Source organism: Nicotiana tabacum, chromosome 2 (genome assembly GCF_000715075.1).
Source record: "Nicotiana tabacum cultivar K326 chromosome 2, ASM71507v2, whole genome shotgun sequence".
Lineage (NCBI taxonomy): Eukaryota > Viridiplantae > Streptophyta > Magnoliopsida > Solanales > Solanaceae > Nicotiana > Nicotiana tabacum.
The window spans coordinates 70,412,674-70,425,447 of record NC_134081.1 but is presented as its reverse complement, the minus strand read 5'-3'; the positions used below and the strand labels follow the sequence as shown (position 1 = coordinate 70,425,447).

The window sequence follows — 12,774 nt, the reverse complement described above, 5'->3', positions numbered from 1 at the left end:
GCTTGTTTCCATACGTTTCAGCCATGGTTGTCTTCTTCAGTTGTCCTAGATTGCATGTGTACTTGATAGTTGTTCCATAGATGTTATATTGTATCTTTAAAATGACTCAAAAGGCAGTGTCCTGAGCTGTTACATCTGGGAATTTTTTGTTCCATCTAGAAAACTGCGCTATAAGAATTGAGGCCTGGACTTGTCTTGTATTCCAGGCATGGATCACACACTTGATGATTGTATATTTGGGCATAGTAGTACATGTGAAACTGGATAAAGAGTCCCGTTTCATCCTTCTTTTATCAAACTGCCCTAGTTCCTCCTTGCTATACATGCTTGTGCTTATATTTGATTCTGCCTCAGGGGAATGGGCACTAGGTGCTAATACCACTCTTTGAGGTCGAGCCAAAAGATAAGTCGTGTCCACAATAACTTGCCCTGTAAAAAAGAAATAATGGTTAGCTAAAAACTCACCAAGTTCTCCTCCATAAGGATTTGAGATTGAAGATGTGATATGATTCCTCCAGTGATTTCCTTCTCCCTTTTACTCTTTTTCTCCTCTCCTCTTAACCCCTAGCAACCTTTACCCTCAAATATGGACATTGTAGCTTATCACCATTCACAATTCTTCTCCCTTGTGTATCCAGCAGCCTGTATCCATGACTCTCAAACGTGCCATTTTCTATAGCATAATTTGCAAGATGATCAGCTAGTTTGTTACCTTCTCTATATATATGCGACACCTTACAAGTACACCTTTCCAGTAGCCTCCCTATTTCTTCCACATGATCAACAATCAACCAAGGTGGTTTCCAACATCCTTCAATTACATTGTTAAGCAACATAGAAACCGTTTGTAACCATATGTAATTAAAGTTGTGTTGGGCAGCATACCTCAAAGCCTCCAGAATAGCTAATGCTTCCGCCACTGTATTTGTAGTCTCCTGTATCGTCTTGCCACAAGCATAAATAACATCTCCCAATTCATCTTTAATGCAAAAACCTATTGAACTCCTGCCTGGGTTCCCCGTCGAAGCTCCATCAGTGTTAATCTTGATCCATCCAATCATAGGAAACTCCCATAATACCTTAACAATTTTTAACTTTGGGGTATAATTCTCCATCATATGGAGCACATCTGTCCATCTATGAGGCACCCTCTGAATACTATGCTTTCTAAATCTCACCAAATATTGGGTTGTAGACGAAACTTGAAAGATCACCCTGCTAATAGTCACCCTTTCCCCATGCATCATAGTATTTCTTCTCTTCCATAAGTCCCACACAATAATATATGGCAAAGCTTGAAAGATTGGCTTAAGCCTTGGAACAACCTGCGTTGTCCAACACTTTACCACAACTTGTTGCAAAGTTAGGGCTGCCCGTATTTATTTATTTATTTATTTTTAACACCAAATAATAACAATACTAAATAAGCAAAAAACCCAAATAGCAACCTTCTAGCGGCACCTAAGCCCTAAACACCACCATTTTCATGGCTCAGAGTAAAATAGCAATGAGTCTTGTTGCACCCTATTTTGGGCTAGTCAAGACAGGATTCAACTTGTGGTTCCTCTGTTGTTGATAAAAGCGAGTCGCCACCTAATATTTAAAGGTATACTAGGGTATCTATTTAATTACTAAGTCATGTTCTTTATTAGTTTGCTAAACCGTGAGATTATGGGTAAGGGTTCTTGTTCTTCTAAGGGGAAGGTGTTAGGCACCCCTTAAAATTTACCTAAGGTAGCTCCATAGGATTTAGACTATGTTTGGGATCAATTATTTATAAAATGCTTTGACTGGTGATAAGAAATGTTGCTTACTGTATACCTAAGTATGATATTGATAGAAAGAATGTGGGGTCCTAAAGGTATATGAGTTTATGAAGAGATTCATAAGATATATTGAAAGAGTCTTGAAATCGGTATATAAGTGGTCTAGATTTTATAAGTTTATAAAAGAGATTGAGTTATGAAAATACTTTGATTTGGGGGATGGTTATTTACATAATTCTAAAAGGATGTTTTTTAAGAAAGTGAGCCTAAAATTACCTCAGATTCAGAGGGTTTTCAAAGAAGAGGTTATTTTGCCGAAATTTCCTTAAGGGCGACAGTTCTTCAAGTTCTGATTTTTCTTTTGAAAATGAAGCTGAGATCTGATTTCCCATTTTGAAATAGAGTTGTTGTTTCACTAAGTTCTGGATTTTAAAAATCTTTAAAGGAGAGAAAGGTGAGTGAAAAACATAATAATTTGCGAGCATATTATAATTGGTGAGTTAAAGATCTACTTATAACTAATTTCCCTTTTAAATCCTATATTGTTTAAGGCTTGCCTAAGTTTATATGATACTAAAGCATAAAATAAAAGCATGTGATCTAATATATGAGTGTTATATACATGAGAAATAAAACAGCAATAAAGATATAATAAATACAACTAACATTAACTTTAAACTAATAGAAAGAAACAGTGAACTGAACTAACGAGATAGTAAATAACGATAAAGAGTTGACAGAAAGAGGACTAGATTTTGTGATTGGGCCTCAAGAAAGTAGGCCCAACAGTAAAGAAACGCAAATACAACTGTCTTTAGGCTCCTCGACGAAATGCAATAAGGCTGGAATTGGGCCTGAATTCATCAGGAACTCAGAGGCCCAAACAGACGTACATTTTAAAAGAATAAGAAAGTCATTAGACACGTATTCAAAATATTTAGCATATTCTAACTACAGATCATACTTTGATGTACATGACAAATACACAAACAGATAACTGAATCAAGAATAAGATTAATATGGTAGAGGAAATTATATATTAATATGATGGCTTTACTTAGCAAATATTTCACAATGGAAACCTTTCGTTGTCATTAACCACTAAATCCTTAAAGAACTGGATGCGTCAACGAATTAAGAGCTAAGGAGGGAGCCCCTCTTAAGGTCGATGCTCCCTTTGGATCCCCCGACATATCAAAGTTCCCAAGGGACTCAAGGCCCAGGGCTATTCTTGTGCCGGGGAGGGTAGCCCAACCTAAAGTTGAATTCCGTTGCAAAATACCCTTAATCACTGACGACATATTTTTCTTACGGGTTTAAGTGCCAATGAGGCCCTTCCAATGCAAACTAAATACTAAAGTATTACCTACCACAAAATATATACTTTTCTTTTAATAAAAATAATACAAGGGAATATAGATTACTTTGATACTTAATAAGGAACACATATAAAGCAAACCTAAAGGGGGGCTGACTTCAGAATACATATAGATAAAAAAGAAGTTTCATAATCATACTATTGCAGGAATGAATTATTAAGGCACAACATATTCAAACAGGTATTAATAGCATTACTTGGCACCTTAAAGATCATCAATGTAGATTCAAACTAACAGTCATGGTGAGCCATTGTTACAGAGAGGTTATCAAGGTCATCAGGAATGGGATTAAAATCTTATCATGACTACAAATTCACAAGTTCAAATATGGCACCCCTAAGGTCTAAAAGGATCATGCTTCTAACAAGTCAAGTCAATGTGTTCATATAATATCAACAAATGGACTTCATAAGGTTTGAGAGTCAAGTTCAACTTCAGGTTAACAATAAGGATGAGGACTGAGCATAACTCAAGATAGAACATGGTGTTATAGAGTTAAGCAAAGATGCTTACAATATTTAATCAACTACACATAGGTAGGGTGAGTAAGACAGTGACCTCATATATTCAGGGGAACTTTGCACATTACAGAACCAAATCAACATGTTGGTAAAGAAAGGAGATGGAAAACATTTCATCAAAACAAGTTCAAACTCAAACATAAATCTAGTTCAGCATACAAAGTATGAAATGATCATGCTTCAACTCCTAAAAGGGTCACTTGATTATAACATAGTGTCTAAGTCCTTTCTTCATGGAAGATAAGTTAATAATAGATGCATGCAAACTTTACAAAATCAACAGGGGCTCAAAAGAATAATGATAGTGATGTATTATACAATTTTTGAATTACACATGTATATGAAGATCTCAAATAATCATGGGGGCAAACAAACTTAGTTATGCAATAATTACCAATTAACTTTATCCAAACAAGATCATGACTTGCATGTGAAGAGGAAGATAGCTTAACGTTAACAAAATATATATATACAACAAAGAGTCATGAAAATAGGACAGTTTGATGCAAATAAGACAGCTTTCTATAAATGCATACAACAGTTGAGTATGATCATGAGAAGGTTATAATAATAGCACAGATATCACCCTGAGAGTTAGTAGATACAGATATAGAGAAGGAAAGTATGTAATAACTTAAATTCTTTCACCTTAGATTAGTGATATAGACTCGTTAAACTTTTAGATGTATACCAGTTAAGATTATCAAATAATGAACTCGATCATAAAAAATATAGGATGCAGGGAGTGACATGCAGAAGTGAAGATCACAACAGTATCATTAGTGAAGGAAAAACATGAATATGATTAATTTAACAATGATAATAATCAAACAGAGTAAAGAATATAGTGGTAACTCAGAAACAATTTAACAAACACAGGCAGAAAGGAAAGTATTTTGACATTTTAAGTTCAAACTTAAGGTTAAGAAGCAAGGGAATATAAGTCATCTTAGTGCAGGTTTCATTTCAGTCATAACTATCAGGTAGTAAACTCAGCTTCCAAAACTCACAAAAATACAGAAGCACAATAAAACAGAGATGAGTTTACTGCAAGTCACTGAGAACTATAAAGTTTGTATTGAACATAAACATATAAGAATTTAGGCATGGGGAATGTAGGAACACTCAGAAGAAAAATCAACAATTATCACTGACTTAATCGATTATTGCTATAGAGAATCATAACAGAACAAGCTGACTATAAAAGGTCGTCAAACTAATAAAACATAAATATCAAACATGTCAAATGCATACAGAATAATTATAATCTATAGAACATAACTCGACATATCTATATCATTCAGAGAGATGAATAAAAAGAAAAAATGAGAGAAAGATGTTGATCTTCTTAAGGGCGGTACACCAAACGAATTCTTTTTGTTGCTCAAGATCCCAGAAACTTCGAGCTTGAACTAGAAAAAGAATTCGACAAAAGAGAGGGAAAACAGTAATATATCTAAGACCAGAAACCCTAATTTACTTAGTGTTTTCTTTTTGTGTGCTTAGTGTGTTCGTATCTGTGTATGTCCGTTTGTATTTTTTTAGAGCATTGAAGATCCCTTTTTATAGTGCCATTTAAGGCTTTAGGGTTTCAGATTTCAAATTAAGATAGTGGAGAGTGACGATGAGTTGATGATATGAGCAAATCGAAAGAAAATCAAGAGACGGAGGGTGAATAAAATATTTGAGTTTACCTGAGTGGAGAACAGTCGATCGCTAAGGGAAAAGGACCGATGGACAAATTCCAAAACCCAGAGGTCACTGCGTTTGACCTCTAGGTACAGAATATTCATGAGAAACTCTAAATCGTGCACATGCATGCTCCGATTTGGCAGAATGAGTGAGGGAACCAGATGAAATGAAAACTCATCAGTTAGGTCTAGGGTTTCGAATTGGGGTTTTTGAATCTTAATATCGAGAACGAAAAACTGAGCTTACTGGCTTTATCTCCTAGGAACAAAGGAAGTAGATTTGCGAATTGATTTGAAGGGACAATGGAATGGTGCTTCAATTTCAAGGAGTCAGGTCTTGGCGTTTCTAATTTGGTGACCAAAATAGGGATCAACAGGATTCGTGGATAATGAAGCAGGAGAGGATGATTTGATAGGGTTTCATGACGTTGCACACATTTGTGCAAGGTTTGTTGACTAATTTGCTATGGCGATTTGAGAGAAAAGAAGACGAAAGAGGAAAGAAAAACAGCTGGATATCATAGAAATGATTTAGGGTTTTGAGAAAAAGGGGGGTTGTCTCTAAGGTTAAAGTCAAGGGAAGGGATCTGGGATGTTGGATTGTTTGATCAACGACCCTAATAAATCGAGGTGTTACGCATTTATGAAAATCAATTCCGGAAAAATACGGGGACCGTTGGATCTGTTTGATCTGATGGCTGAGATAATGTCTATTACTTGGTCGAGATTAAACGGAAAATAGGGATAATTTGTGACCGTTGATGATTTGAATCAACGGCTCAAATTGCTTGTGTTTGTTTTGTGAGTGGGATTAGAGAGTGACGTGGCGCGACATGGTTGGTTTGCAATGAGTGGCATGGATTTCCAACTTGGAATGAGATGGGGTATTTGGACTGGGTCAGGTCCGAATTGGGCATGGTATTTGGGCTAGTTTTGATTTAATGAATAGCCACTTCATTTTTAATGAAGGAATTGCAATTGTAGCCTTTTAGTTTTTAACCCTCTTAAAATTAATTTAAATAAGCTTAACAATTTTAATATAATGTAGTAAAATTTTAATTGCTATATTTTACTAGTTATTTTAATTAATTATTTATAAATAACACATATTTTGAATTATAGCACTAATTTCAAAATATTAACATAGTAACCTAATTCACTGGAAATTAAGGAGTAATTTTGTCAAATTATAAAACCTATGTAATGTATATACAAAAGTTATTTTTATTATAGTAAATATATTTGTAATTACACAATATCAATACTATATGATTAATTTTAAAATTAATAATTAATAAATTTATAAAATAGATATTCATTAATAGAAAATACTTTTAAATTATTTATCGTAAATTGTTAAGCGTAAATAAATTAATTTTAAAAGGGAGGGTCAAAATTGGCCGTCAATAGCTGCCCCTCTTTGACCAGAGACGATAAAAGAGTTTTTGGTCATTGAAATTGAACCAAGGACAATTTTGTCCCGACTTGAGGCATGCTTTGCAAGAATGGAATGAAAATTACGAGTTGTAGAATTGAGTTGAGGAAGAATCTAGGAAAGTTTGGGAATATTGGGCCAAATTCTGGCTTTGAATTGCTTACATACCTCGGGCTTCACGAGGATCAGGCCTCGTGTAGTTCTGGAGTATGGATTTTGAGGAAGTGGCACTCGTAAGAATTTCCCCAGTATCGTATTGTGACGATACGGCGAGACGAAAGATTGGTCACTCATGATAGCTTGAATTTTGCGGCCTGATTTGAATTATTCAAAATTTTGAGCTCGCTGGTGATCGTGAGCTGGGATCTTGGGCTCGTTACTGGGTTGGCTGTCCCCACAACTTTATAGTTTGGTCTGCTGCTAAGAAAAGGGTCCACGCTCCGGTGTTTGTTCCTGCAAAAAGAAATAAAATACACACATACCAATATATTATAATGTAGAATATATTAAGATGCGATGTAAATGATGCAGGAATAATAATGCATGGCTGCCGGCGAGCCGTTATTTGGGATTGGGATGATGGGGTACTTGATCCTGACTCGATTTGTTAGCCGGGCTAGGTACCGTTCTGCAGTTGTCGGATCATTTAAAAATTTTCTCTGCTTGTTGGGAGAGCTTGATTGGTAAAGTGTGTCTCCGCTTGTTAGGAGAGCTTTGCATTTAAATATAAAGTATTCTCTGCTCGGGAGCGATCGAAATCATGCCTAAAGCTACACGAACAAAACATTAAAACATTCAAAGTAATAGCGAAATGAAATATAAGCATGCCCAAGAGATACTCTTGACTGCGAAGCTAGGTAGCAGCCATTAATTGGCAGAACGTTGGTGACGAGGTTTGCAATTGTCTATTCCGGCATTCGTGATTGATGAAGCGGTGTTACAGATTGCTTTTTGTTGGAGAAGTTTGCAGTTTGCTATATACAAGACTCCATTTAGTGAAGCTGACTTTTGATTTATACAAGGCACTTCGATTGATTGAGCTGACGGTTTGCTATATACAGGACTTCGATTGGTGAAGCCGACGTGTGATTTGTACAGGGTGCTCCTATTGGTTGAGCCGATGATTTGCTATCTACAGGACTTTGATGAGCGAAGCCGTCATGCGATTTGTACATAGTGCTCCAATTGATTGAGCAAACGGTTTTCTATTTACAGATTTCTGTGTCAGCTGTCTGATTCCGAAGCACCTGCAAAGGATTCAAGAGTTAGCCTTAGTTGTTCTCGAAATTTAAAGTAAAAGGAGGAGAGATAATCTTAGGCAAGTAGCGGGTGCGTCATTTTCCCCAGTGTGGTCCCAGCGATTATTTACTCTCTATTGACCCTGCACTCAAAGAAAACTTCTTAGTAAGGGGAAGTTGGTTAGCGTCGACCGTGATATTGATTTACCCTAGCCTTTTACATGATTGTGCCGTGAAGTTTGGTAGATGGAACAGATTACTTTATATATAATTTTAGAAAATATTTTGAAAATACTTATCTCTTTTAAGGCAAACGTCGTCGTCCCTGATTATGGCATGTTACGAAAGGTTCTCCACATGCGAACGTATCTCTTCGAGAACTTCGTCCCATTGATGTTGATCTTCCATGGTGTCCCTGACAATGTGGCTACTTGTTGTTGCGACTACATCCTAATTAAGGCTAATGCATTACAGAGGTTTCCTAAGGTTATTACCGAACCCTTTCAAGTTTCCTACATATCCAAAACAGAATCAGGTCTGAATGTAGTTCGTGGGATAATGATGAAATATGTTGTAACGACCGAGCCTGACTCTGGCAGCCTACGTATCCAAGGCGGAATCAGGTCGGAGCGTGCAAGTGTTTGTGATTGTCAACTATCTTTCGTAGAATCCTCTTGATATTCTTGTTAGCTACCTCGACTGCCCCATTTATTTGTGATCTGTAAGTTGTGGAATTGCAGTGGACGATTCTGAACTTCTCGTAGATTTCCCTCATGAGGTCACTATTGAGGTTGGCGGCATTATCAGTGATGATAGACTCTGGTATCCCAAATCTGCAAACGATGTTGTTCCGGACAAAATCTGTCACTACCTTCTTTGTGACGGCCTTGTAAGTAGATGACTTGACCTATTTGGTGAAATAGACGATGGCTACCAAAATAAAATGGTGTCCGTTTGATGCTGCAGGATCTATGGGTCCTATCACGTCCATGCCCCAGGCGATGAAAGTCCAGGGTGAACCCATTACATTTAACTCATTTGGTGGAACCCGGATGAAATCTACGTGAATCTAGCACTGGTGACACTTCTGCACATAGCGGATGTTATTGCTTTCCATAGTCATCCAAAGTATCCAGTGTAACGATTCGGCCGGTTATTTTGAGTATTACCACCCCATTTCCCCCATTTACTACTCAATTTATTCTTTACGGTTATTTTATGACTTACCGGGTTAGTTGGTTCGGGTCCGGAAGGATTTCGGTATGAAATGAGACACTTAGTCTCATAATTGAAAACTTAAGTTGGAAAAGTTAACCGGATGTCGACTTATATGTAAACGACCTCGGATTTGAATTCTGGTGATTCCAATAGCTCTGTATAGTAATTATGAACTTAGGAGCGTGTCCGAAAAGTTATTTGGAGGTCCGTAGTGGAATTAGGCTTGAAATGCCGAAAGTTGAATTTTTGAAAAGTTTGACCGGGGGGTGACTTTTTGATATCGGGGCCGGAATCTGATTTTGAAAATTGTAATAGGTCTGTTATGTCATTTATGACTTATGTACAAAATTTGAGGTCAATCGGACTTGATTTGATAGGTTCCGACGTCGTTTGTAAAAATTTGAAATTTCAAGGTTTATTAGGCTTGAATTGGGGTATAATTCGTGGTTTTGATGTTGTTTGATGTGATTTGAGGCCTCGAGCAGGTTCGTGTTATGTATTGGGACTGGCCGGTACGATTGAAGGGGGTCCTAGGGGCCTCGGGTTTGATTCGGGGTGGTTCCGGACCAAGTTTGGGTGTTTTGATGCTGCTGGTTGCTGGTTCTGGTATTGTTGGACTTTGTTCTTCGCATTCGCGAAGAGTCTCTCGCGTTCGCGAATAAGGAATTTTTGTTGTCCGTTGTCTGACTTTGGAGGCTCATATCTCGCAATCTATAAGGAATTTGGAGCTGATCCAAAAATGAAAGTTGTAGCCCTTTGTGTCTAGTTTTCAGAAAGGTAAGCATTTTCAGTTGGAGTTTTGTACAAAACGTTATGGTGGATACACTATAAGCTATCTGGGAAGATTTTGGAAATCTCTGTTGCACATGGATGACTTTGGAAGCTTATATCTCCCAATCTATAAGGAATTAGGAGATGAGAAACAAATGAAAGTTATAGCCCTTGGTGTCTAGTTTTCAAAAAGTTAAACCATTAATCATCTGCAATTTTTTTACAAAAAGTTATGACCATTATACTAGAGGCTGTCTGAGAAGGGTTTGAGAATGGCTGTTGAAGAATTTGTTCATCGCGAACGCGAGGGGAAGGTCGCGAACAAGAAGAACAAACCCCTAGGAAGTAGAATAAAGTCCAAATTCGTTTCATTCTTTCATTTTTGACCAATGAAGCTCGGGTGAGGCGATTTTTCGAGAGTGTTTCGAGGAAAACATTGGGGTAAGAATTCCTAACCTGATTTTGGTTAAATTACATGAATCTATTGTTATTTTTATCACTAAATTAGAGAATTAAGTTAAAAATTTTAGAAAATCCTCTTGGTTTAATTTGAATATTTGAGGGTCAATTTGAGGTCAGATTTTGGTAAAATTGGTATGGTTAGACTCGTGGTTGAATGGGCTTTCGGATTTTGTAACTTTTGTCGGGTTCCGAGACGTGAGCCCCACGGGCAATTTTTGAGTTAAATTTCGGATTTTGTTGGAAAATTAGTATTTTCATATGGAATAAATTCCTATGATTTGTATTGACTGAATCGAACTAATTGTGATTAGATATGAGGCTTTCGGAGGCAAAGGCATAACGGAGTAAAGGTTAAACACATAAGTAGGTTGCAGAATTACGAAGCTCACCGATAAGTGGAGCATAATAGGAGGACTCTTGATTGTGACCTTATTAAGTTGCCGATAGTCAATACACATTCTTAGTGACCCATTTTTCTTTCTTACAAAAAGGACCGGTGCGCCCCAAGGCGACACACTTGGCCGGATAAAACCCTTTTCTAACAAATCTCTTAATTGTTCGTTTAGCTCCTTCAATTTTGTCGGTGTCATTCTGTAGGGTGGAATAGATATAGAATGTGTGTCTGGCATCACATCAATCCCAAAATCAATCTCCCTGTCTGGTGGGATCCCAGGGAGTTCATGCGGAAAGACTCCTGGAAATTCATTCACAACAGGCACGGACTCAAGTGTAGGTGCCTCAACATCGGTGTCCGTAACCCAGACCAAATGGTAAATACATCCCTTGTTTATCATCTTTGTCGCCTTAAGGTAGGAAATAAACCTACCCTTTGGCACTACATCATCACCCTTCCACTCAATAACTGGCTCATTTGGAAATTCGAACCTAACAGTCCTGGTTCGGCAATCAAGCTTGGCAAAACAAGGATACAGCCAATCCATCCCCATTATCACATCAAAATCGACCATTCTCAATTCAATAAGATCGGCCACGGTGTCTCGACCACGCAATGTGACAACACAATCCCTATAAACCCGCACGGCCAAAATAGACTTACCAACTGGAGTAGATACAGAGAACGGCTCATAAAGTTGTTCTGGTTCTATCCCAAATTCCATAGCAACATAAGGAGTGACATATGACAAAGTGGAATCGGGATCAATAAGAGCATATACATCATGAGATTGGACAGTCAATATACCTGTGACAACATCTGGAGAAGCCTCTGATTCTCGACGTCTCCGCATAACATAAAATCTATTGGGTCCTCTCGAATTTTGTGCACCACCTCTAGCTGCACCTTACCCTGTGGGTGCTGGGGTGCCTCGAGCTGGAGGTGTTGTGGATGTAATAGCTGCAGAATTAGCTGGTTGTACTGCACCTCTACCCATATTTCGGCGGGATGAGCGGCAATCTCTCTGAATGTAACCCCTCAAACCACACCCATAGCATACTAGTAGGTCCATGAAACAGGACCCAAAGTGCATCCTCCCACACTTAGGGCATGGAAGCCTCCGCTACTGAAACCTTCTATCAGGCCGACCCTGCTAGTGGGGTCCCATGTTGCCCTGAATGGGTCCAGGTGATTTTGCACCCATCGAAGACTGGGCGAATGATTGGGATGGTCCTGATGACGCTCCCCTGAATGCCGACCAACCACCACTACCACCGGAAGAACCACCAAAGTTGCCCGCGGACCGGGCCTTGCTGCTACTCTGACGCTCCATTCTATTCTTCAATTTGAGGGTCTCTGTGGCTTGAGCAAATACCACCATCTTACCATAGTTCATATCGGAATTTAAGGAAGTTGTAGAGGCCTCATTGATAACCAAGGGGCTAAGGCCCTGTACAAACCGGCATACTCTAGCCTCCATAGTGGGCAACATGTGAATAGCATACTTGGACAGGCGCGCAAACTCCATATGGTACTCCCACACATTCATACTACCCTGCTTCAGGCTTTCAAACTCAGCGGCACGAGCTGCCTTAGTTTTGGCAGGCAAGAAATGATCTATAAAGGCATTTGTGAACTCACCCCACCTTGCCGGAGGGCTTCCCTCCTCACGTGATTCCTTCCACAACTCAAACCAAGAATAGGCCACCCCTTTCAGGCGGTAAGAGGCCAACTCTACTCCCTCCGTCTCTGTAGCATGCATAACCTGGAGAGTTTTGTGCATCTCATCAATAAAGTCCTAGGGGTCCTCCTCGAGATCAGTACCCATAAACATTGGAGGATCTAACTGAAGAAACTTGTTCACCCTGGAACTAGCGGATTCTCCTGGATGACTGGAAG

The 12,774-nt window shown here is 38.5% G+C and overlaps 1 protein-coding gene across 1 annotated transcript; it reads right to left on the bottom strand.

The window, feature by feature from the left end:
- Positions 1-557: 557 nt before the first annotated feature.
- LOC142166891 (uncharacterized) lies at positions 558-1,244 on the bottom strand. Its single transcript, XM_075226606.1, has one exon. The coding sequence runs from the start codon at positions 1,242-1,244 to the stop codon at positions 558-560; it is 687 nt and encodes a 228-aa protein (XP_075082707.1).
- Positions 1,245-12,774: the final 11,530 nt, after the last annotated feature.